The sequence below is a fragment of the Strix uralensis genome, chromosome 5, assembly GCF_047716275.1.
Source record: "Strix uralensis isolate ZFMK-TIS-50842 chromosome 5, bStrUra1, whole genome shotgun sequence".
Taxonomy (NCBI): Eukaryota; Metazoa; Chordata; class Aves; order Strigiformes; family Strigidae; genus Strix; species Strix uralensis.
Genome location: NC_133976.1, coordinates 15,230,253 through 15,255,908, shown reverse-complemented (window position 1 = coordinate 15,255,908; position 25,656 = coordinate 15,230,253). Strand labels below are relative to the sequence as shown.

Sequence of the window (25,656 nt, the reverse complement as noted above, 5' to 3'; positions counted from 1 at the left end):
ACCAGGGCTCCCCGCCGGACGGCCAGCTGCTGGGACAGGGCCCGAGGCAGGCACCGCCCGGCGCCGCTGACAGGCCCGCGGCTCCCTCAGCCGCCGCAGCCCCGCCCCTGCCGCGTCGCAGCCCCGCGGGCGCCGCGTCACGTGCGCGCAGCTCCGCCCGCTGGCGGGGCCGGCGGTGCGCGGGGCGCACGCGCCCTGCCCCGCGTGCCCCTGGGCCCGCGTGAGGCGCCCCGGCGGGCGGGGCCAGCGCGGCGCAGCGCGCATGCGCGGGGGGCGGGGCGGGGCGGCCCGGCCCGCGGGTTGGGCCCGTCAGGGCGCTGTGGGCGGGCGGCTGGGCCGGCGGTCGCGCTTTGAGCAAGGCTGGGCTCAGTCGAGGAGCGGGGGATTTTGTTCCTGCGTGGAAGACTCAGCCCCGCCGGCCCAGGAGCCTTCACCGCTTCGTGCTGCTCGAGACATCGCCTCTGCTGAGGTGCCTGAGGGGCGCGAAGGGCCACCCAGCCCGCAGGGCCTGCGGCAAGGGTAACCGTCTTCCACTTACCTGATTTTAGCAACACAAGCTTTTTATTTTGTTCAGAAAGAGGCTGAAAATGCAATGTCTTTTTAGAACAGCTGTATGGTACTTTTTTTTTTTCTACCAGAAGCCCACCTCATCCCCTACCAGAAATAGACAGACATGTGTAAAGGAAGCAGCTACTGATACACGCTTAGTCTTTCAAGTTAATTTATTTTCAGTACCTGTTCTCTGGTACGGGTATTAGTAAAGCTGGAAAATATGCACAAGTCTTTTCTCAATTAAAAGACCGACTAATTAAAACAGCTGTACATCTTTACATAAAAAGCCTTGCTAACAGAATCCTCTACCACATCAGTGCAAATGCAACCAGCAAAACACCCTGCGATATAAATGTTCATCGATACCTTAATTTTGTTGTAACTCATTTTTCTAAGCTGTAATTTATTGTATTTGAAGAGACTTCCAAGGTGTGCTGAACTCATGAAAACAGTGCTTGCCAAAAAAAAAAAAAAAAGCAAGCTAAACATTCTTCCAGGTCTGAAACTATTAGAAGCCCATTTCTTAAAGATGCACCCATGTTACAGCTCAAGCAACTTATTCATTAAAAAAGCACCAGTCACTAAGATCTATATTCATTTACAGCCACCATGTTGCAAATGACTACTGAAGTTAAACACTAGCACTAATAAAAACTTAAAAAAATACAAATCTCTTATTACCAATCTTTAAAGATTTGTACAGACCATGTAAATAGGAAAACACTTTATATATGTTAAAATCTGAGTAATTTTTTGCAATTCAATCAGCGTAACCAGGTAGTATTCAGTTGTGTCTGGTTTTTTATGCTTGTGTCCATTTTCAAAACTTCTCGAATCGCCATGGTAGCGTAAGTGGATGGGGGAAGGGAGAACTCCATCTTTAGTGCCCTGAATTTACCATCTGTCATAAGGGGTAAGAGGAGACACAAAGCAAGAAAAAGTTAAGGACACAAGTAATGCTTATTCTGGATGCCATCTAAACTGAACGAAGATTTTCCACGACCAACCCCCCCAGCACAAAGCAAAACAACCACCACCACCACCACCACAATCTAATTTATAATCCACAGCGGAATTTCATAAAACAACTTCTTTTTAACATTTTTCTCTCAGCGGGAAGTGTTTCCTTCTTTTAAAAGCAGAATAAACTTTTGTTTCTTTCAAAACTGAATTCCTAGCCTCTCTACACTTCTTCCAGAAAGCAGTGTCAAAAGACCTTGCGACCAGAGTTATATAAAAAAATTTCCATTGAATTCTGTTAAGTATTTGAGTAGTCTGTTGTGTTCAGCACAAATAATACATGCTCAAGCATACAGACAATTTGTGGCTTAATTCCACCTTCATGCATTTCACAGACATTTATTGCTAAGCATTTACTTTATTTTACAAATGCCTATAAGAAAATATAACAGTCAACACAGACTACTGGAAGAATTGCTTGCACACTTGAGAAACAAGGGTTCTTATTCAGACACCTAACTTCGGGTATATCTTTAATACCATTGCTTAACAGTCTAGTTAAATGAAAGATCTTCCTTAAAATGTGTAGTATTTCAAACATGTAGTAGTTCAAAGCAACAGCCAGATCAAACTTCTATTTTACAAACATCTGTCGAAAAATCAACTTACCTGTAGGAAGAACTGGTAATGGTTTTCCTTCCAGCTTATCCAAATCCGTAGTAAATAATGGGATTCTGGGATCGTCATATGCAACAACCTCCCTTTATAATATATGTAAGATTTTAAAATTATTTTTAATTATTTAGAATAAAATTTATATGTTTATTATTTTATATAAATTCATGTTTATTATAATAATATTACATTTTATTATTCCAATTTGGCAGTTACAGCTGAAATTGAATTAGTTTTCTAATAAAATAAGGGAAGGTGTCATTTATGGTGCAGTAACTGGTAAAGCTTTATGTAGAAGACTCACCTCTATCTGATGAAGATTATTTTAAAAAGAAAAAAAAAGTAGTGAGAAGTTTCTTTGCATAACTCATCTGTTTTCCCTCATGGGCTGTCAGGACTTCCAGCTATACAAGAAGTATAGTTTATGAAATTACGGGAAGAATGGTGTCAACTCTACGAATACTTGTGGGGGGAAGTGCCTTCATTTTGAAGAAAGCCATCTAAACTTCCTTGAAAGGGCTTAAATACATATTCTACTCTTTCTGCCATACATTTAACAGAAATCCGATATGTAATGACAAGGCTGAAAAAGTAACTAGGAAGTAACGAGCTTTAAACATCAGCACTAATTAAAATAAAGTGTAAACATTTGTACTTTCTGTCTCCCTCCTAAACCCTCTATATTTTTTTCCTATGCGTCAGTGATCAAGTCTTTCTGCATATTTGTACGATCACCTGTTTAAAAGGTATTTATTCAGTTGCCATATGACAACTGCGCTTTCTCTCTAACAACAGTGATTTAGTAGGTTTAAGTGATACAGATCTTTCTGATTGACAGACAGGTAATTGGAGACCAACTTCCTCATAGCAAGACTACAAAAAAGCCCGTTTTGAATATTATCTATCATGGTTTCAACATAAATAATTATCTATGAAGTGTTCAGGCAAGCCCTTTGCAAGGAGTATAACAACTAGATAGATGTCTTGACACTCATGCATCACAGAACCAGAGGACCAAGGAAGAAGTAAGGCTGTGGTTCAACTTCAGATGCATCAAAAACACGAGGGAAACGCACAGAGATTCCTCTCTACCTATGCTTCAGTCTACGTGTACATCCCATGGGTCAATCTAACGATTCTTGTACTTGGTCATCCCACACATACTCTATGCTGTCAATTCAAGTGTAACTTCTTTTCTCCTGCTACTTACCAATTGACATTCTGAGGTCGAATAATAATCTTTCTGTATGCTCCAGAAAGTGAATAATCTCTGATCTTATGCCTCATGTTGTTGATGTCAAGATTGTCAGCTACCAGCATTTCCTTGTAAGCCTCACCAACTGCAAGAGAGGAAAATATTTAATTGGAGTGTAATACAGCCAGTTGAAACAGCCTGTTTTCATGGATCATTCCTTCCCTTATATTTAGTAATTTTCAGCATATATGGAATAGACGTTACATAGAAGTTTAAAATTACTTATTGTAAATCTTATTACCTACAATGTTTGCTTCTACAACCTGATTAGTAGAGGCAGTAACAAAGAATATTAGCAAATCAAAATTTCAGTTGAAGACAAAGTCTACAAAATATTTTATTGACATTTAATTGACATCTCATACATGCTTTCCAAATATATAAACTTCACAAGACTAATCTTAGGTATATGGAGGGAAAAAAAAAGAAAAAGGGCCAGACTACCCATTGCTCTATCTTTGAAAAGTTAAGAGAGCCCTCTCAAGAAATTATAGTAAGGATCTTTAAGTACACTGCCAACAGAAGGAATAATTCTATTACAGTCTTGTATCCCTAAGTAAGGGCATGTGCATGCACACCTGGAGAAGACAGAGAAGGCAATGGAAATACAAGAATATACTGCAGCTAAAATACTGTCTGGTACCTTTGATTTGCCAGCATTACTTCATGCAGTTGGGAATTTTAAACTCAATGTGGTTCAGAGCCACACCTCATCACAAATAGATCTCTACCTTCCAAGTGTTTCAGAGATAGGTGATAAATGGGATCCTAGCTCTGGGACTTAGGTCTGACAGGCAGTCTCAAGAGACCTGACTCATCTTTTAAGGACAACCAAGTACAAGAGCAGTTCAACCCAATATCGAGGAAAACAAGCATATGTATTGGGAGACTGGTTTGGCTAAGCAGGGAACTCATGACTAAGCTCATATGAAAGGACAGATACAGTAGGTGAAAGCTAGGGCCAGCTACAAAGAAGGAATATAAAAACATTGTCCAGGCATGTAGGGATGGCGTTAGGAAAGCCAAAGCTCAGCTAGAGTTGAAATCAGCAACAGACATCAAGAGCAAGAGTTAAACTGCAACATAAAGAATAAAAGACAACAAGGAAAATGTTGGCCTGCTGCTAAATGGGGCAGCTGGCCTAGTGACAGACATAGGGCTGATGGTCTCAGCATCTTCTTTGCCTCAGTCTTGACCAGCAAGGCCTCCCAAGCCTCTGTTCCAAGAGGCACTACCAGTAGTGGAAGAAGATACAGGCCCAGAGAGCTGGCTCATGTCGTGGTAAAGCTTTTTTCTACCATCTCTGAAAGATCACAGAGATCTGAGGATGAGATCAGAAGGTGAGAAAACCAAGTGTTGCATCCATCTTCAGAAAGGGCAAGAAGGATGATCTAGGGAATTACAGACCAGTCAGACTCACTTTCCCAGGTCCCTGGGAAAAATAATGGAGCTAATGGTCTTGAAGCACGTTTCTGGGCACACAATGAGAGCATGGTTTTACCAAAGGGGGAAAAAAGAAAAGAAAAACCAAAAAATCCACCAACCCTACTGCCTTCTATGATGAAATTATTACATCTGCAGATGAGGGGAGAGCAGTGACTGTTGCCTACCTTGCCTTTAGCAAGGGTGTCGACATGTTCCCACAGCATCCTTGTATCCGAGGTTAGATTACAGTAGGTGGGGCTGCTAGATGAGTAAAAAACTGTCTGGCTTATTGGCTCAAAGGATAGTCACTACTGGTTTCAGTTCTAACTAGAAGCCTGTTACAAGCAGAGTTCCTCATGGAATACCTTTATCAGCATATGTGGAAGAGGACCTGGAATTCACCCCAAAGAGTTTGTGGACAAAATCAAACTGGGTGGCTATCGATACACCCAAGCGCAGGACTGCCATTCAGAGGAATCTAGGCAGGCTAGGGGAATGAGCCAAGAGGAACCTCATGAAATTCAGCAAGGACAAAGTCCTGTACCTGAGACTCATTAACTCTTTGCAATGGTACAGGCTAGGGAACAACTCTTCTGACAGTCACCTGGGACTCCCCGTGGAAAGGAGACTGAACAGAGCGCCCTGGCAGCAACAAAAGCTAACAGCAACACAGGCTTAGCAGTAGCTACACTGAGAAAAATGATTACTGCCCCTCACTGGGCACTCATGAGACTGCACTTAGAGTAGTGTGTCCTGTACAAAGCAGATGCTGATAAACTTGAATGAGTCCAATGGAGGACCACCCCAATGGCCAGGGGTTGTAGCTCATGCCCTGTGAGGACAGACTGAGAGAACTGGGCTTCTTTAACTTAGAGAAGAGAAGACTTAGAGGAGAACTTTGAGACTATTTGTTCTTGAAAGTTTCAAAGCCCTGACCAAGCTGGCCAGAATACAGCACTGACCTTGCTTTGACCAAAAGGTTGGACCAAACGGTCTCCTAAGGTGCTTTCCAACTGAAATGATTCTGCAACTCTATCCCTTAATAATAACATCATGTTCAATGCAAATAATTATAGATCACTCAACCTATTCCATTAAAGAAAATTTAGAACCAATACAATGTATTACAGGAGATGAAAGATATGATTTTTTTTTTATTTTTAAAACATTCATATTGTTTAATATTTAATTAAACACCTCTGGCTCTTTTTCCTAACTTCAAGCATTTGCTTGGGTTACAGATTCTAGAAGTTTGGTTTGTTTTCTCATTTAAAAATCAAATGCATACACTTTTCAATTAACATTTCACCATTTTTTTTCCCCTTCTGCTAAGTAATTTTGCCTCAGTAAAAAATTCCTTTCTTTGGAAAAGCTACTAGCTAAAAAGAAATATGAAACAGATTTATGTTAAATGAAACAAGTTACAATGCAGATCTGAAACCAAGGTTGCATAGATCTAATCTTCCTTTTAAGAACAATCTTAAAGTAGACTTACGTTTTCAGAGTAGGTACATAAGTTAGCAGTCAGACTTACTTTTATGCTTTGGATAAATAACATCAAATCCAGGCAATGGCATCACTACATCGTGAATAGTGTAGTTATCAACATCTCCTTCTTCAATATGAACAGCTGTGGCTACAATCAGGACAGAAAAATGAAGAGTTATTAGTATGGATGCCTGTCACAGTTAACATTTTAAATTAAATTTGAATTTTAAATCAACCATTTGATTGAAACAAGCCTACTCTGAGAGGGGTAACTGGTGTTTTATCTCCACTTAATAGACAACATTTCCAAGAAAAGAAGTAACAGTCTTTAAGGCTGTCACAGTTACTGGCAGAACCACAGCCTGGTTTCCAGTGACTTTTAAAGCTGAATGAAGTAAGGACTGTTAAATGAACAGTTCCCTTACCAGGCATCAGGCATACATGAAGGAGAAATACTGTGGATATTCTCACCCCAGGGAAATGCCTGAGCAAATTCAAGTGAAGAAACTGAGCAGAGCCTCTGCTTTACAAGATACTAATGCAAACAAAAATTTCTGTGGTTAACACATTCATAACATCCTTCCATAGGTCTCCATAGCTCAACTAGGTTTGAGTTCATTCTTGAGAACAATCAGTCTTTCATAGTCTCTCTTCCCTATCCAGCTATTTGGAAAAACAAGAAAACCAACAGCTCACAGATGTGTAATACCTAACTTCCAATTCCTTGCAAAATTTGACTAAAACTGTCCAATGGATTCAGAAATCACTGGACCAAAATGGGTGAGAAGGAAAAGAAAATATGTAAGCAGTATCAAATAAACAGGTATGTGCCTTGTTTTCCTAGGAATTTAAACCACACAGTGTCACTGGCTTTTTGTTTGTCTGATTTTACCTCCTTTAAGCGTGAGATCTCCTGCTACAGCTCTAAGCCCATATTCTTCTATTCTCTTGCTCACCATATTATTCCACACATAACTCTGGTAGCTATGAATATACATTAAACGATTATTTCTTGGTATCTAGAGGTACAGGAAAAAAAAAAAGTGAAAAAGAAAAAAAAAAAGTGAAACATTTTTTTCTCTCAATCATAACCAAAAAAGCTTATATTTGAAATGTTACCTTCTCCAGCAACAAGACTAACACAATTTCTTGCTATACTGGTATAATTTTTGTCCATTATTTGGGAAAAGGGTATGAGAAGAAATAATGTTTTTATACATTTTAAATCCACAAAAAAAAAAACCCCTGTGCTTAATTTTTTTTTAAAAAAGCTTTTTAATTTTTTTTTTTATTCAACAGCTGAAACACATACGGCTATTATAAAACACTGAATTCATCAACCCCCTGAAATCTTAAGTAAACTTTGCAGATGTGAAAGCACAGTGTTATTCTAATTTTCTTCATAAACAAGAAATTATTCCTACAATAGCTCCTACAATGGGCCCAGTAGTTTGCTGGTGATGAGGTATTTTCTCCAAAGACTTGATCTTGATTACAGTCCTTGAAAATGATACCACCTCTATGCCAAGCTTATTCATTAGCACACTATCAGTTTATTTTTAAAGCAACAGAAAACTCTGATACTGAACTTTAGCACAATTCTCAGACCTGTATTATACATGGTTACTAAGCCTAATTGTATGGCTTCCCACATACCAGAGAGATTGCTGTATAAACTGGAAAGCTCATTATGCATACATTAATTACAGATGTCATCAGTTACCATGCAGCAGTACTTCAAACAAAAAGGCAGGATAAATGTAAGGATTTTACACTTAACCTTCTACTCATCAAGCATCTATGAGTCTACTTCAAATTCATCATGATACCATCAAAAGAGCATTTATTCAAGTAAATACCCCACAGCACTTTTACACTCACTATGCCAAATGCAGAGATTATGTTCTTCATTCCATACTTTAAGAGTCCACGTAGAAGCTGTCCTTCCACGCACCTTTTTACGGGTAGTTTCCTGAGGGCTGCTGCTGGATCTTTAGTCTTTGCCCATTCTTCTCTGCATTTTACTAAGTATCCCTTTTCAGCTAGAATGAGGATGTAAAATAAAAATATTTTAACTATGCACCAAAAAAAAAAATCCATCTCACATTTTGTTAAAACAGTTGAAAAATTAAAGTTTCTGTCACAGTAGTTACACAGATTAAGAGAATCACAGAATAGGTAAGGCTGGAAGGCTTCACATGGAGTCTGAGCAGATTCTGTGGGTAAGTATTCAGGTCCCTTTTCACCCCACCACAAGAAACCGCACAGCAAGGAAAGAGAAGCAGAAAGGCAGAGTCTGAAGATTGCTTCTCCATTGCTAAACTGGCTGAAGTTTAGCACGTGCAAAGCTGTCCTCACAAACACCCTTTCAAATTAAAAGAATCAAAATCTAAAAGTGTTTTTTCCTGAACATACAATTCTTGGAGGAGGAGAGGCAGAAACACCTGAAGTATCATTTTTCAGTCCTTACCTCCTGGTCGTGGTTTTAATATCAAATCCATTACTTCATTCCAATTGTTCTGTAGAATAGCTCTAAGATTCAAACAGTAAAGTTTATTAAGAACTGACTACACATATTTTAAGGAGATTTAGCCAACTTAAGAAGTGTTTAGATTTATGCAATATTTAAAGTAGTGGTATTATGCAAGATACCTGCTGAAACAAGTTCAGAAACAAGTTCCTTCTTGAATCTAAAATTAAAACTGACACATGCGATATGCTAGAAAAACATTCCCAAAAGTACATTAGAAGTTATACAGGGATTAAAATAAACAAATAATAAAAGAGATGAAAACAACATATACCTGCCAATTTGATATGTAGGAACAGCTGTGGTTCCAAATCTTTGCATTCCATAATAATTAATGAATCCAATTTCCCTGAGAGAATGCATTGCTTGCTCTATCTGGTCATCAGTTCCTGTTATGTTTCTAGCATTAAAAAAAAAAAAGTTATAGACAGATTATTAAGGACTTACACTATTTTGTGATCCCCATAATATTAAAGCGCAACATCAACATTATACAGCACTTAACTCCTGCCAACAGAAGGACTTTTGTTCTTTTTTATAACACAAGATGCACTGATATACCTTAACTATTTAAAGAAAAAAAATTCTAACAGAGCTGTCTAAATACATACTAACATATCACCTGAGAACAACAGTGAAATGGTTTCCTTGCAGTTCTCCTAATTTCAGTGGATGGTTCTTGTAACTGAAATTTCCTAGTTTGAAGTTCATCAAACATTTATTCAAATGAGCAAGTCTTTGTGCAGTGATTCTAAAAAGAAACAGACAACAGTGACCAACCCATGCTTTGAAAAAGAACATAGTTAAATAAATATAGAAATGTCGGCATTTCAAAACAAAAAGCAGTGAGTCCAGTTTGCCCAATTTTCTATTGTTGCCTTTCAAAACTATTTTAATGAAACATCTAAAAGAAAAGAACAGGTAATTCTTAAGGCTACTTATATACCGTGACAAGAATGTTAGTACCGGCTTTTCACATCTATGTTACATTATATACTCAACAAGGTGTTGCAATATTGATGTATACTGTACCCCACAAGCTGAACTCTGCTTTATTTGAGTAACTACACCATGAACCACTCCAGTTAGCACAGTCATAAACACAGAGTGAAGTAATTAGCTACTGTGTAAACTTAATGCAGATGAAGGAGTATGAAGTCCAATCCGTCACTAGTATCTGTCATTTTTGTTACTAGTACTTTTGGAAGCATACCCCATTCTTTGCATCACCAACTCACTCTTTTTGACACTTCCACTAAAATTTATAGCAGGATAGACAAGTTTATCAACCAGCATGGCCTGTGTACTCAGCTCAGCCGGCTGATAAATGGTAATGTCTCCTCTCCTACGCCATCCTTCTCCAAGGTTGCACAGGAGAGTTGGGTACTGTGGCACTACTGAACAGACACCACAAATCAGTACATTCCCCCCCGCCAGTGCTTACAACGCACTGAAGATCTTGGACACAACATTAAATGTGATCATGTTAAAAGTAAACGGAACAGCACCCAAGATGGCAACACCACAAGTTTGCTTAATTGTCATCACTTTGCAAACTTGCCTTGCAGCAACAAGAATCTGGGGCTTCTCATGATTCACAAATTAATAAGTCCTTTTATATGTGCAAATATATGCACATGCAAAACACTGGGAGGAAAAATATGAATAAATTAAGTAGTGAATGTCATCCTTTTAACAAGAATTTGATCAAATTTCTGGTGCTCAAACCTTGGAATTCCTCACTTAAGGAATGTGGTTTTCAAAGAGTTGTAAATAGTAGTCCAGGAATAATATTCCAGCTAGCTAAACAGATATTGTAATACATGACTGCGAGGCATCCATCATTCCCAGTCATGGATGTAACACTAATTTCAAGTTCCCAGAAACCATATAATTATCTTGGAAACAAAATAAATTTTGTTTTCTCTTAGTAGGCAACTTAATGGAAGTAGGTTAAGGGAGGAAAAATTCCTCATCATTTTTTGCCCCTTCTGGCTACTCACAGATGAGCAAAGGCAGTGGTTAGCCTTCTCTGTAGCTGTTCAGATAGATCAGTGAGGAAAAAAAAAAATAGGATTCCAGCTGGAGGAAGGGGGAAACAAAAGTCACGAAGAAAACGGGACATAATTTCTGGTTTTCTGCTGTTGCATGGGAGCCATGCAGCATAAGAGCACATAGGCAATCCGGCCCACTGCTTCAGCCAAATACATGTATCCAGCCTACAACTCAGACGACCACTGACTGAAAATACTAGCAATCACCACGGAGTAAAAAAAGGATTATAGTATCTTCATTAATACATGTGTTTTACAAGATCAGAATCCACCATTTGTGTCACATGCATACTGAGTCTTCAAGGTATTTAGTGAATATTCAAGCTATCACATTAGGAGTGCAAATACTCCAGTATACTTTCACTTACCTAAGAACAGCGATCTCTTGAACTGTTATAGCCCTTTTATCTTTAGTTCCCATGTAGGAAAATATGTTTGGCTTCACTCTTAAAAGCAACAGTAACAGATATTATGTATATTAAAATAGCCACAAACCAAACATAATTTTTAGCATAATTACCTAAAATTATTAATCATCTATATTAAAAATAGAAAATAAACATATATTCCCCATAACTAGACTACAATTTGACATATGTGACATTTTCTAATCTCATCTGTAAGTACATAAAACACAGGGAAACTTCTGTTTTAATTATACGTAGACAGATTAATTTTTACCACAACTGTGCTTTCAGAATATGAGCTTTGAAGTACTTCTTTATATACATCCACTCAATGCACAAATATGCAACCACCACTAATTTCACTAAAAAAAAAAATTCACGTCCATTTCTTCCTTAAACTTCAAATAACATGTCTGTTTGAATACTATGCATGTACATTATGTGAGAATATGAGAATATAAAGTTTGATCCATTTCTTTCCTTGAGAGGAAAATTTACTTTCCTTTCCACTCTGTACTTTACAGCCTGTGTTACACAGGGAATACTCCCAGTTATTCCAGCTATGGGCACCAGGGGGTAGCAGGATTACCATTACATGCATTTTTCCACTAAAGTATGCTCCTACCATTCTGTTCTCAAATACAAATACTGCTAGTATACTAGTCAGAGGCTAGATTACAAACATTTATTTTTGGACAGGAAGAGTGAAGGGAAAAGGAGGGGAGAAATGTGGAAGTTTCCCTACGAGTAGATCACTGAATTGACCCAACTTTAAAATAGTCCTTCCTCTGCAATTCACTGTGTTCACTTCATGCCTCTGGCAAATCTTTTTGTTGCCACACTTGATGGGGTGAAAGGAACTAAGACTGTGTTGCCATGGAGAAATTAATACATGGAACAACAGTTTACCAGCTGTAACTGCTTAGGAACTGATCAGCATATTATCACAACAATATCTGACAGGTTCATAACATACTTGCGTATGTTACACACTGGGAAAGAAATAGCATTTCATTCAGGTTATGCACATCAAGGCTTTCAGCTGCCAAGCCTTTCTGAGATCAGCCAAAGTCCACTGAAGTAGTAGAGTACAGTCTTTTAAATTTATTGGGATCATTCTGTTCCATTCTCACCTCCTTCCAAAACTTAGAAGTTTCAAATTTGATATTCTAAAATAACTTTTTTTTTTTTTAAACACTGGCTAAAAATTAGGCAATAGTAATCACTTGTGTTGCTCTTACATAAATTATGAAGCATAACATTTACAGTAACATGAAACAGGCAGAGGGAGGACTGCATGCTAGCCAGGCTGGCAGAAACAACAGCCTTACCTTAAAAATTTGGATAGGACGTTAATGGCATCCATAGTATCCTTGTTCTCCTTGTACAGTACAAAGTGGCAGTAGCTTCCCCTAGATTTTGGCCAAGAGTGTTTTCTTGGATCTTTAAAAAAAAAAAAGGTTAAAATCTGTAGTGTCATTTTAAAAAATTTAATTAGTATCTTTGTCATTGCAGCCACATTTAAAACAAATATGCAAGAGTCAATTTCTGCTAATTTCCATCTGCTTTTTTTAAAAAAGAAGAAAGTGAATTACTGATGGCAAAACCTGCAAAGCACATTAAAAAAGACCTTCTTCCCTTCCACTGGGCTGTAAACTTCTCTTTAATCAATTCTGTCACCTAGAAAATCTTGAATGAAACGGTGACAGTTCTCATTAAATTATCTAAAAATATACCCTAGTCATTTAACTGCAATATTGCCTGATTAAATTTCTCAAAAACATTATCATTACACTGACTTTCAGCAATAAAAGCCACTCCACACTTCATCTAGTGCCTTCTATAATTAATAGATGAGGACCACTGGAGCTCTGTTCGTGGGAATAGTACAATTATTATTTATGGTACTAACATATTCTTCATTTCTGTAGGATTTTTCCTGTGTGTCATGCAAAAGTATGGGTTGTATCTCTACAAAAGCCTAAAAAGTATACTCACAAAAATTTACTTTTAGGTAAATTTTTTTAAATTCTACGGGAGAGAGAAATCTGGCCCAATAGACATTAACAAATAATTCAAGCCAGGGTGAGATAACTTCAGCTCCTGCAGACTAACAACTGATTTACAATTCTGTACAATTATTTGCCGTTTTCTGCAGAGGGAAGAAAACTGTCAATGTATTTGTCAAGCTTTTGTTGTACATAAAAGCTTCCAGAGATAAAACTTTCCTTTTACAATCATCCACTGTTGATGGCATTACCGGGAAGGGGGACTGATTCTACACGTTTAGCAACCAATTCTGAGCTACTCTGTTTATCAATTCGTTCTTTTATAAGAACAAAACTAAGGATTTGTTTGGTTTTAAATAAGAAGTCCTTTATCTCTTGGTAGCCACCAAGCAGACATTCCTGGTTTAGTACAAAAAAGGCTTAAGCATCTTTCATAACAGCAAAAGCTAACTGAAAAGGCCAGTCCTATTCCAGTATATAAACACCAATACAGGAAAGAAGTTCTTAGGAAATTTTGCTCTTTTTGTTCACGTTAGTTTAATGAAGCCCAGATGTCCCACACAGACAGTGAATGTATTTAATTTTCACAAAACTTTCCGGTAAAAGTTAATTCTTCTTGCTCTTTTTTTTGAGAAGCTGCCATCCATACACACACTTCTGCAAAAACAATTTTGGATGCTACAGTTTAGAATACTATACACGTAGTTTTCAATCACTTAAAAATTATCACAACGCTTGCCTTATACCATCATTTCTAAGCGAAGCTCCCCCATGGAGTTTCCTAGGACCTAAACTGAGCAGTATGGTCCAAAACCTGTTAAGAGACCTCATGCTCCTGGTCTCCCTTCTGAGCCACCACTGCTCTTAAACACAACGAAACACTGCATTCAGCTTGAAGAGCAAGGTCCTTCATGAAGAACTCGGTAATGAGAAGGGAAGAGAGGAAGACAGAGCATGATTCACAAGGAAGATCTTCTCCAGCTGGAACCATTCTTTAAATTTAACTAACACATCTTGCACACGGTCATTTCAACACCCTTCAAAAAGTGAGCCCTAATCTGGGCTAGTCTAAAAGGACTCTACAGATACTATATATACCAATGGGCTCCTCATGCTTTGGGCATCACAGCCATGTGCCTATCCACTGCACTGGCCATGCTGAGTACTGGGAGGCTGCAGCTGCAGTCCCAGTAGTTAACCATTCCTCACCCAATACTTCAAAATATTCAACTGGGTAGATGAACCAGAGGGAGAGTTCGCAGGCCTTATTGCTATGTTTCAGAGCCATGTTACATTTTTGACAGAGAAATTGTATTTCCAAGCCCTTTTTTCAAACCTTTCACTGCAACTCGAGGGCTAGAAGCTCTTTTTCAGTATCGGGCTGTATGAGATACAATTTTAAAGCTGTATAAATACAGATAGTGGTGTCTGAAATACAAGGCTGAAGAGCGAAGGCTTGACTTAATGAAATCAATGGAAAATTTACCATAGATGTCAAACAGTATCATCAAAACTGATCATTCACATAATTTATTACCCTCAGACTTTCTCTGCTCTGAACAAGTACTGCCTATACTGCACTAGGAAAAAGAGGTAGCACAAGCCCAATCCTTGGCTGTTTCAGGGAATTTTAAGCATTACTTATGTGTAGGGTTTTTTTAAAGGATTAATTGTTACTAGTTTGGCCAGTCTTGTGGCTATTTAGGAGGTCGTAATGGTTGGCATTTCATTTGGTTAGCATGAAATGTCAACATCTCTTACCTGTTGCAGTTCTGACCTCTGTCCCAGTGCATAGCATAAAGAGCACAAAAGAGTAGCATTTAATTTTTAGACTGTCGAAGGGTTTTTAGAGGTGAACATGCAGGTTTATGGTTATGGGATTGTTTATGCTTTAGGGAGCATCCAACAGTTAGGTGGTGGATGACAGCAATTTAGACAGTTATGCAATGGAATCGTGCAGAGGCAAACAGTGAACATATGGAAAGCTTCAATTGGAGATGCAACAAACTTCATTTGTGGACAATGATGAAACAGCAGTTTACTGACAATTTAGTAAGGTAGTATTTTAAGTATTTTGGGTGACTATAGACACAAAGCAGCTTTTAGTTTTAAATTTTAGGAAAGTATGTTTGGTAACCTTTTACATTATCAACAAAAGTAATCAGATGTCTCAGCTAATATTCAAATATTCTACACTTCTGAGATGCTTCTTGCTGGGGAACCTACTCAGGACTGACGTGTTAGTGGCTATATAAACGCAAAAGATAAATATAATCCTGACTAAAAAGAACTTGCACTCTTAAATCCTACATTCATAAGCATTTACACACACTCACTGAAATTGCACACATCTCCACCAACACACACAAGTGTCTGTAGCATCACAACTTAGGAATCCAAGTTTAAATAGATGATGCTTCTCTGCATCACAAGATGGTGCTCCAGATAATGTTTTAATCCTAGAGACACATCACTAAATTCTTTTCCGCGTATTTCAAATACTTAAATTCTTTTACACACTATCTCTTAAGTCAAACTGGTCAGCTTAATAACAACCACTTGACTGTAACAATGGTTAAAGAATAGAAGCAGCAGAAGGAAAAGGTGGAGGTAAAACCATTACAAACCAACAGAGAACAAACTGGCTGAGGAGAATTTTGTGCTGGTAAGTATACATACTCCATGCATAAAGCATGCAAACATACAAATTTTCTAAACATGGTTAAACAAAATACATAAACACATTATAACCGTACCAATAAAAGTACAACATTCCCATATTTGTGTAGAACGAGCCTTAAAAAAATAACTAAATTGAATGTGGAGATGGTGTTATTTCCAATTTTAAATTGTCTTATCTCCTTATCTTTCTCCATCTCCTTCATCTTTAAAATAAAACAGATAGGTTTACACACTGTCATTTTTAGTAGGCTGAAATGACATAGGAATGCAATCAGTTTAAATCAAGCCAAACCTTTCATTAAATGTGCAACATTCTGCATGTAAACAATCCTCTCAACTTACAGTAGCAACAAATTTGTAATAATATTAAAAGATGCAGAACACGTGAATTTATGCCCAGTAACCAAAACAGTATTTGGCAAGGTTAAGGTGGATAACACTTTGTTTTGAAAATCCCTCATTACTTTGATTATTCCAAAACAGTAACTGTGATTTATAATGAATAAAGACAATTTTCTGCAAATATAATTAGCTTTGGAAGCACAAGTAGCCTTAAAGATCATGGTAAATATATTATGTTTATATAAAACCATAACTCTTAGAAAACAAATAGGTGCTTGTCTCTATTCAAGTCATTGAGAATTTTGTCATGGATTTTCAAGACAGTCAAAGATTACACTGACCGTCAGCGTAACGTATGCATTTCAACTACAACGTCTTCCACAATGCACACTTACACATCCAGGTAAGTTCAAACTAGCTAAGTTCAAACAATACTGAAAATAAAGCCCCTATTTTGCCTATTCCTACTGAAATAGCAAAAGATCCTCTCATTTCTAACACAGTTGTATTTGATGAATGATTTGGAAAGAAAAACTAGTAGAAATTTAGATTTGAGACACTCCTTGTCCTAGTCATTTTAGATGCACAGCATCAGTTGCAAAGAGGAAAAAGCAAAGCCAGACTAAAGTAGGAGGTATGCTCCACTTGAAGTACTTACTAATAATTTTTATTTTTCAGATAATTTTAGCATTTACTTTACCCAACTGCTGTGATACTGAAACTCACTTGCCAGTGCTTTTTTCCCAGCAGCATGATAAGCAATAATGTATTTTTTTCCATCTCGATCTTCTGTTTTAGTCTCCAGTCCAGGAAACAAGGACTTCACAGCCTGATGGATAACTGTTCTTTTTTCTTTGGTGTCTTCAATTACCTGTGTTAATACACACACATGCAGAAACCAAATAAAGTAATACAAAAGGGGAGGGATTCTCTCAAGAGTTAAATTTTGCATGCTTAAAGAAAAGCTACCAAATCACACTGAAGTACTGAATAGGTATACTTTTAGAAGTCTGTCCTACTTATTAAAATTAGTTTGAAAAATAATAAATAACTCTGCTACAAAACCCTGTCTCAAGATTCACAAAAAAAATTCTCAAGATTTGTTCCCCTCTCCTGTACTTAATAAAAATTCCCTCTTCTAATGAAAACTCTGGCAAAACAAAGTTTTTCTATATGCATTAAAGGAAAAAAATGGCTAGATAAGATTATTTAATGTGTGAATGCTTATTTGAAATTACTAGATTCAATCCTACTCATCTCTGTCCCAAATTTAGCTCAACAGTTATTCTTCAAGTATATGGAATATTTATATGTTTAAAAACACCAAGTTTTAATTTCATTATGTGGCTTCTTATTTTTCTTGTTACAGAAGAGCATATTTATCTTTTTTTCTATTAAACCACTAAACACTGATGTTGAAAATAGTCTTTCATCATGATGGATGTTTTATTTAATCCTTCTTATATAATTATTCCATAAAATACTACTAGACAGAAAACCAAAACACTGCAAGAAAATTTTAACAGCACAGAAACGAAGACGCATACTTGAGTTCATGCGTACAGTCCCACCGAAATCAAAATGACAACTCACGTGCATGAATTTAAGTATATCTGTAAGGGTTTAATTCTGTAAATCCTTAACTGGAAACATTTTGGTATTACCTGGTGCATCATGTTCAAACTGCTCTTACAACTTACAGGTGCTACAAAGCACGGACCTTCCACTCACTCAGTCTCTCATCCTCCCCCCCACAAACTTAACATCATTTATTAATTTTACCTCTATGGCAACACTAGTTTCCTTATTCTTAAGAAGCTGGAGCTCCTCTAAACGCTGCTTGTCTTCGTCTGACAAAACTGTGAATGTTTCTTCTGATGGGTCCTAATACGTATTTCGGGGGGGAAAAACAAACATCCAATAACTCTCATGGAACAACTTTTAATGTTTCTGCTTAAGGAGCATAGCCATTACCAAATCTTTACCTCAAAATTTACCTCATCATCCACTGGAACTGAAAAGTCATCTAAATGGCTCACACGTCCATCTTTGCCTATTTCATGGACAACAAAGTCCGAGTATCTGATAGGAAGAAACACGCATTAAATTTGTAATTAAAAAAATTAAAACCCTGCATCACATAAAGTCCTTTCCCAAGAAGCTGTTTGTTAGCAGAATTCACTCAAGAATTCTGAATTCACATAATTCAATTCACATAAAAGAAACTTCAACCGTGAGAAAGCTGTACCTGATCCCACCCCTCAGAAGGATACCATGAGAACACAGAAGAAAGTCTGGCATATCTAAACACAGCAGACTTCTTTGCAGATAACCAAACACCTGCTGTAGATTTATTCTGAGTCATTTTCTCACTAGTTTGCAGAGATCAGTAATGCATATCCTCAATCCCAGTCATTACTGACAATTAAGACTCTACTGGATTGCTACAATGTGAACACAAATGCATTAACTCTGACACTTCAAATAACCTGCAGAATAAAGTGCATGTTAGCCACTCTAAGGAAAGCAAGACAAATTCAGCTGTTACATATATTCAGTTCTAGAGAACATCTTTCAAATAAAGTTACTCTGTATACTCTATGACAGAGCAACAAAAAATTTGACTGTGACTTTTTCAATCAAGTCATTATGTCTAATAATAAAAACATCCTGACTTTAACAGAGCACAGACAGTCTATGGTGCAATTGCTAAATGGTTTTTAAGTAGCATCTGCTTGTAAAGGAAAAGAAAAAAGAAAAAGAAAAAATTCTTAGTCTATGAGTGTTGAAAGATGAATAAAACTTCACCATGAGAATATTTCTACTGTATCCCCCCCAAACCCTTGTTTGCTATACCTCTGTGCAGCCATATGGATAGAATTCCTTCCTGAGGAGGGTTATGTGTCCTCTCTCTTATTATCTGTAGCTGTCTAGACATGCTAGTGACTGCTACCATAAAAACGCCAGGCCTAAATTAATGATAGGTGTTATAAACTAGGATCAAAGAAAAACCATGAGCCCATGAACGTTTCTACCACCTGGCTACCTTTGACCACCTTGGTTCAAAATTGGCAGATTTCCCAGAAGGAGGTTCAGCACAGACTGTGTTCCCCAGTGAAGGATTATGCTAGCTGCTTAATGCTGTGTATAAAGATTAAATACATACATAATGTGTACATATCTCTTTCTTATGTAAAATGATCTATATACAAAGCCAGTATTGAAAACCATGGACTTCTTGGTGTGTAAACAAAGCATCCTTAACTGCTTTGCTAAGTCAGAGAAACAATGATTCTCACTTCGGTGTTTTGGTATTTGCATTCTGTTTTATTCCAAGATGTTATTTAATTTTGAAACCCTAGAAGTTTCATTAAAAAAAACTACTAAAACCCAAACATCTTATTAAGTATATAATGTAAAATTCCACAACCTGAGTTATAAAATTCCCTTTTATGTTTTGTAAATTACATTAAAACTGATCAGACTATAATTTAAAGTATAACGAACCATCTCACAATATATGTGTTTAAAGACATTTGCACAAAAAAGGCAGAAAAAAGCAAAGAACCACCAAAGGATGGTTTCAATAGCATTCTCCAGTGCATCTTGCATCAGCACTGAAGAGTGGTACAAAAGGTGAGTGTACTGCATAAGGTTTTATGCTGTACGCTGCTGCCACAGAGCAAAACAAACAGCAAAGGTCAGTGTAATCACGTATTTCTATCCATACACAGCTTCTTTCTTCAGAGCTCCACTTGACAGGAAAGAAGGAAAAAAAGCAAAAAGTAAAAACAATCTAGAAAAGTCCCAAATTAAATCTTTTTTTCAGTCTTAGCACTAGGAAAAGAAAGTGATCAACCTCCCAAGTAGCTGCACATAACCTAGTGGCATCCTGAGAGTCAGAAAAGGAAAATGGAGAACAACAGCTGCTTAACACAAGGAATTAACATACATAACAAGACAAAGAGTTACCTCTCTTTTAAGATTCCAGAAAACCCTTTATGACAGCTAACAAATTTAGTTATGCCAACATCACTTTCTGTCAGTCCATGCTTCATCATGTCTGCAAAGCTCTCTGGATCTCCATCTTCATCACTGTCCTCTAGTTCCTCATCTTCCTGCTCCTCACTTTCCTCATTGGGGATTATTTCATTTTTCGTGTCCTCAAGCAGAGATTTGTCAGGTTGTTCTGTTACAGTCTCAATGCTCTGCCCAGAGTCGTTCCCTGTCTTAGACTTCTCTGAGGTCTTCTGTCTTTTAATTTCGTCTGCATTAGCCACATCATCCTCAGAATGAGGACGTTTCAAGGATACACTATTCATTTCTACAGTTTCCATGTTTAAGGCACAGTGTAGGACAGAAAGCCCTGAGGAGCAAGAAGAATGGCTTATTTCCTGTCTGTTTAAGAGCAATATCAATACATAGTCTCTTCACTCCAAGGACTCTGCGGCCTGTAATAGTTCAGGAAAACCATATAACTTTCTGCAATTTAAAGTTAAACATCAAGTAAAGATTTTGTACAGCTAGAAACAGTATGTACTTGGGAAGAGAGAAGGGACAAGTTAAGGGGACTTAATACCCACCCAAGGCAGCATGCATGCGAGGCTACAGAAGAGCATGATTTAATACTACGCTGACCATTTACCACCATCGTCACTCTTGCCCAACTCTTACCACAGCTGCATCCAGCCTTGTGCACACGGGCTCTGCTGTCAATAGCAATTCAGTGCCTAAGAAACTTTTTGTTCCCAAGCCTTCTGTTAAACATGACAACTCCCAATTATTCCTTGTTCTACCAAGATTTCATCTTGCAAGGATTGAGAGAAGATGGCTTGATTTCCCCAAACCTGAAATCTCATCTCCTCTAACAAGCACAATCCCACATGGAAGTCAAGGTGGCAGCAATTCAGACCAAAAGATAAGAGGGATAACAAAATTGTTGAATGAGTAGGACAAACAAAACAACAAGGAAGTGAAATGATCTCTGAGAAGAACATGACTACTCACGTTGGTGGACCTGAGCTCTGACTCTTCCCCGGCAACCTGAGCTGCCACCTTTGTGTGAGAACTAGTACCTTCAGATCTGAAAAACAGGAAAACTAACTCTTTGAGAAAGTTTTAGGAAAAAAAACCCAACTATGAAAACATGTATGAATGTAATCATTACAGAGACCGACTGCCTCTGAACCCAGGTATCAGTAGTTATATAGGAGTGAACACTACTCAGACAAGTTAACAACACATACAACTGTAAAAGTGTTACCAACCTAGTGACATAACACAGTATTGCTATTTAGCAAGCTACAGCAGAGAAGTTTGGGTATATTTCTACATGTATGAAAGGAGACCAGAGTTCCTGTAACTAGGCAACAGCAGGACCTTTCTCCCAGCATCACCCAACTGGCACACCAGTGTGTTGGGGATAAACCGCAGGTTTTGGTAGCAGGGGCCTGCATGGGAGGAGCCATCAACTGCCCTGCGCTGGTCATGGCCAGCTCCAGCTGGCTCCATAATGGACCAAACCCACCACCTGCCAAAATTCCAACTAATCAGATGAGCACACAGTGCCTCTGACCTGGCTTGTTTAAGAAAGGGAGGAGCTGCTGGTGGCAGCACAATGGGAAGCACAGGAGGAGGTGTGTGACAGCACGCTAAAGAGGACACAGGGAGAGGCACAGGGAAGGGGACATTGTTGGGGATGAGGCTGGAGATGCACTCTTGGAAGGAAGCTTTTCACACCAGAGCAGGACATCCCTGAAGAGACTGCAGCCCATGAAGGAGCCCACACTGGGGCAGGGACACCCCTAAGGGGACTGGAGGTTGTGCAGGTGCACACATGGGAGCAGAAGAAATGGGAAAGAAGGAGCAGCAGAAAGAAACCTCCACTCACCAACCCCAAGCTCCTGCACCACTGCTGCCTTGCCCAAGGGACAGAGTGTAACCTGTGGGGACAACCAGGGGAAAGGAGAGAAGGAAAGCAGGGGAGGGGAGGTGTCTGGAGTGAAAGGAAGAGGGAGGAAAGGAGTTTTCCCCAAGAGTTTGTTTAACTGGTTCTCTTCTTTGCATCTCACTAGCCAAATCAGTAATTGAAAGTTTATATTAACTGACAATAAATTAAATTCCCTAAATCAAGATGGTTTTGCCCACAACAACAGACAAGTTTCTAAATTAATAGGATTCAACTGTTACTAAGAAATTAATCTAGGCACAGAGCAGTATTTTAGAGCTACACACATCGTCCTGTATCATTTCTCCAGTCACTAGACAGCATATTCTATTTAATTTTAAAGGGTATGTTTTTAAAGGAAGACTCAATACTAACTTGATAATCACCACATGCTGGGTTGTTAACTGTTACCAGTTAGCTGTTAGCCACTGCTGATTTCACTGCCTGGACTTTCCGTTGTAGAGGTCACAAACTTAGAGTAAAGAGACAGAACAACTGTTTTGGAAACACCTGAAATGTTTTGCTCAAAGGATTGAAAATGGACACTAGAAAAAAAGAATGGACAAAAGTGAAATAAGGAGAGACATAAAAAAGTGTAGGTATTGCCTGAAGAGTGACAAAACACACACAAAAGCAAGGAGAACAATGAGCAAATCAATGTACCTTCAAGCAGAAAGCACCAATTTCAGTTTGTCCTCAAATAAAAATGAAAGTACATAAAATCCCGCTTTAAAAATAAAAAAATTTTAAAATCATAGCCAAGAGAAGCAATTCACCATCATTTCCAGATTCTTCTCCTATGTACCCAAATTTACAGAGCCTGGGTTATAAAGCACTGACATGGAAAAGACTTCTAGACAGCTTGTGAATGTCTCCGCATGGCGAACAAAACACCACTCGGCACAGTGAAATCCTCTGAGACACCTGCCAAAGGAGGTAACAGGACAAATCTCATGTTTCTAAAATACAATTGTAATACCTAGTTATTGAATGACACAAATTCTTAGAAGAATTCATTGTTGGCCACAAATACTCTCAAAGTTGTCAGATACGGCCTATTCTCACAGCAGAGAAATGACTCACATACAACAAAGTACTATCCTGTGCCAAATGGTGGCTGTCATCTGGGGAAACTTCTGCAGGATAATTACTTGTAGGAGCAAGTTGAAGTGAGTGGGGCACACTCAGTCTCACTTTGTGCAAGATTGAGGGAGAGGCGTCTAATAATTTTTGACAGCTGCTCAACTGTCTCGGTCCTTTTCCTAGCAAACAGGTGTTTCCCTAAAATCCAGAACTGGCATAAACAGCAACTCCGCAGCAATTTCAACAGAGACCCTCTTTTAGCAGAGCCTGAATTTACTACTGCAGATAAAGGGCTTGATTCTCCCCAGCAAGAAACGCTGCGCGGTTACTCCTGGCGTGGAGGCTGTCAGGCAGACACGCGGGCTGGCGGGGCTCCGCGGAACTTCCCACTTCAACGGATAAATAAAAGAGTAGGCGCACGCCAGCGCGGGGGGCGAAGCTGGTTTCTCGTGAGACGAGGCAGATGGATGAAAAGCGACCGCCGAGAGGGCTCGGCGATACGGCAGCGCCCGCACGCAGCCCCTCAGGCGGGCGCAGGCGGCCGCGGGAAGCGCCCCCCGCCCCGCCGGCCCTGCGCGCCCATGCCGGGCCGGGCCGGGCCGCCTCAGCGGGCGGCGCTCCGGGAGGGCCGGGCCGGGCCGGGCCGCAGAGCGGTGGCCGGTCCCGCGGCCCGGCTCTGCCGTGGCCGGGCGAGGGCAGGCGAAGGGGCAGGGGGCGGGGGGAGGAGGCAGGACGAAGGCGCTGCGCTGGGGTCCCGGCACCACGCGGCGGCCGCTCGCCCGCCCTATCGCGGGAGCCCCGGCGCGGGCCGGCGAAGCCCGGCGCAAGCGGGAGGGAAAGTTGGCCCGAGGCTGAGCTGCCCCCCTCCACCACCACCACCTCCGCCCGCCACCCTGGCCCCGCGCCCGGGCTGGGAGCGGGAGCTGGGAGCCGGCCCCGCCGCGGAGGCCGCGGCTCCCGCCGCGGAGCCCTGGGCGGCCGCGGCTGCCGGGGGAGGGCGCGCCTCCGCCCGCCGCCAGGCAGGAGCCCGGGGTGTGTGTGTGGGGGGGGTGTTGCCACTTACCCGCACGCCGGCACGGGAGGACGGGCCAGGCGCCAGCGCCGCGGGGAAGGAGGCGGCGGCGGCGGCGGGAGCGAGCGGCGCGGGCCCGCCCCAGCTCCGCGTGTGCGGAGGCGGCCTCCTGCCTGCGCCCGCCCCCGGCCGGCCCCGTCGCCGCAGCGGCGCGGCCCGGCCAGCGGGGAGCGAGCGATCCTGCCCGCCCGCCGCAGCCGTTTGCGGGCGGCAGCGCCTCCGCGCCCCGGCCGGCCCCCGCAGAGCCGCCGCTTTGCGGCGCGGGGCTCGGCCGCGCCTCCCGGGGGGAAAAGCGGTGAATAACCCCCGGCGGGGGCGCCGGGCCGCGTCCTAACGCGGAAGGAGGGAGGTGCCATTAGCAGGGCGCCTCGCGACACCGTAGTCGTGTTTGGCTAAAGAATGTCGAGGCCGGGCCAGCCGCGCGGGGAGTGGCGGCAGCGCGGCCCCGGCTGCCTCCAGCCAGGGCGGGGGGCGGTGACACCCACCGCGGGGCTGCGCTCGCTCACGCCTCCGTCACCTCTGGGCTGCCGGAGCTCCCTTTGGCAGTAAAAGCCGGTTTGAAGCATCTAGGGGAAGAATCTAATTTAGAAAAAAAGACAATTTAGAAAAGAAGAGCAACTCTACCGAAAATGTTTAATTTCTAAAATACAGCCATAGCCAAAGCCAGGAGTCACGTATACGAGACGGTGGCCTTTGGGAGCTCCCCCGATATTTGACACAGATTACGCTAAGTAAACATTAGTCCCAGGACAGCGACATGCTGGAGTACCATTTCAAAACCTACACCATATGTATGCAAATCATGCTACCGTTATAAAACTAAATAAAACCATGCCCGATCTGTACTATGAGTCTTTTCTGACATTGTCAGAATGTCATCTTCTACCCTCCTTTCTATTTTAAGCAGTGGTGCAAAGAATGCCTTTTCATTAACTTCAACACGTATGATTTGTCTTTACTTTTAAGACCCTTTGTGTCATATCTTAATCCTACCCAGCCTCAGACTTCCTCTTTGCCAGGCTGTTAACATCACTCTTTAGTTTCTCATACTTCTCATTCTCTAGTTGTATTCTATTCACTCGTATTTGATGAGACTTAAAACCACTATGCATGTATGGGTGATTTATTTTCTCATCCCTTGTTCTTACTTTCTTACTCTACTCCAAGAGGGGAGG

The 25,656-nt window shown here is 40.3% G+C and overlaps 1 protein-coding gene across 7 annotated transcripts; it reads right to left on the bottom strand.

The window, feature by feature from the left end:
- Positions 1 to 704: 704 nt before the first annotated feature.
- Positions 705 to 24,529, bottom strand: PUS7 (pseudouridine synthase 7). Of its 7 annotated transcripts, none has more exons than XM_074869945.1 (18): positions 24,473 to 24,529; positions 23,103 to 23,250; positions 21,387 to 21,462; positions 20,352 to 20,830; positions 18,365 to 18,461; positions 18,162 to 18,263; positions 17,106 to 17,250; positions 12,678 to 12,789; positions 11,308 to 11,385; positions 9,508 to 9,636; positions 9,160 to 9,285; positions 8,826 to 8,887; positions 8,237 to 8,397; positions 7,248 to 7,374; positions 6,402 to 6,503; positions 3,398 to 3,527; positions 2,182 to 2,273; positions 705 to 1,453 (listed from the first exon to the last, which is right to left on the bottom strand). In XM_074869945.1, exons 4-18 carry the CDS (start codon positions 20,714 to 20,716, stop codon positions 1,317 to 1,319), a joined length of 1,965 nt encoding a protein of 654 aa, XP_074726046.1. In that variant the 5' UTR covers positions 20,717 to 20,830; positions 21,387 to 21,462; positions 23,103 to 23,250; positions 24,473 to 24,529; the 3' UTR covers positions 705 to 1,316. The 7 variants fall into 7 exon arrangements, with proteins under 7 accessions (XP_074726046.1, XP_074726053.1, XP_074726050.1 ...); XM_074869952.1 differs by having other exon boundaries at positions 18,377 to 18,461; XM_074869949.1 differs by having other exon boundaries at positions 20,352 to 20,745.
- Positions 24,530 to 25,656: the final 1,127 nt, after the last annotated feature.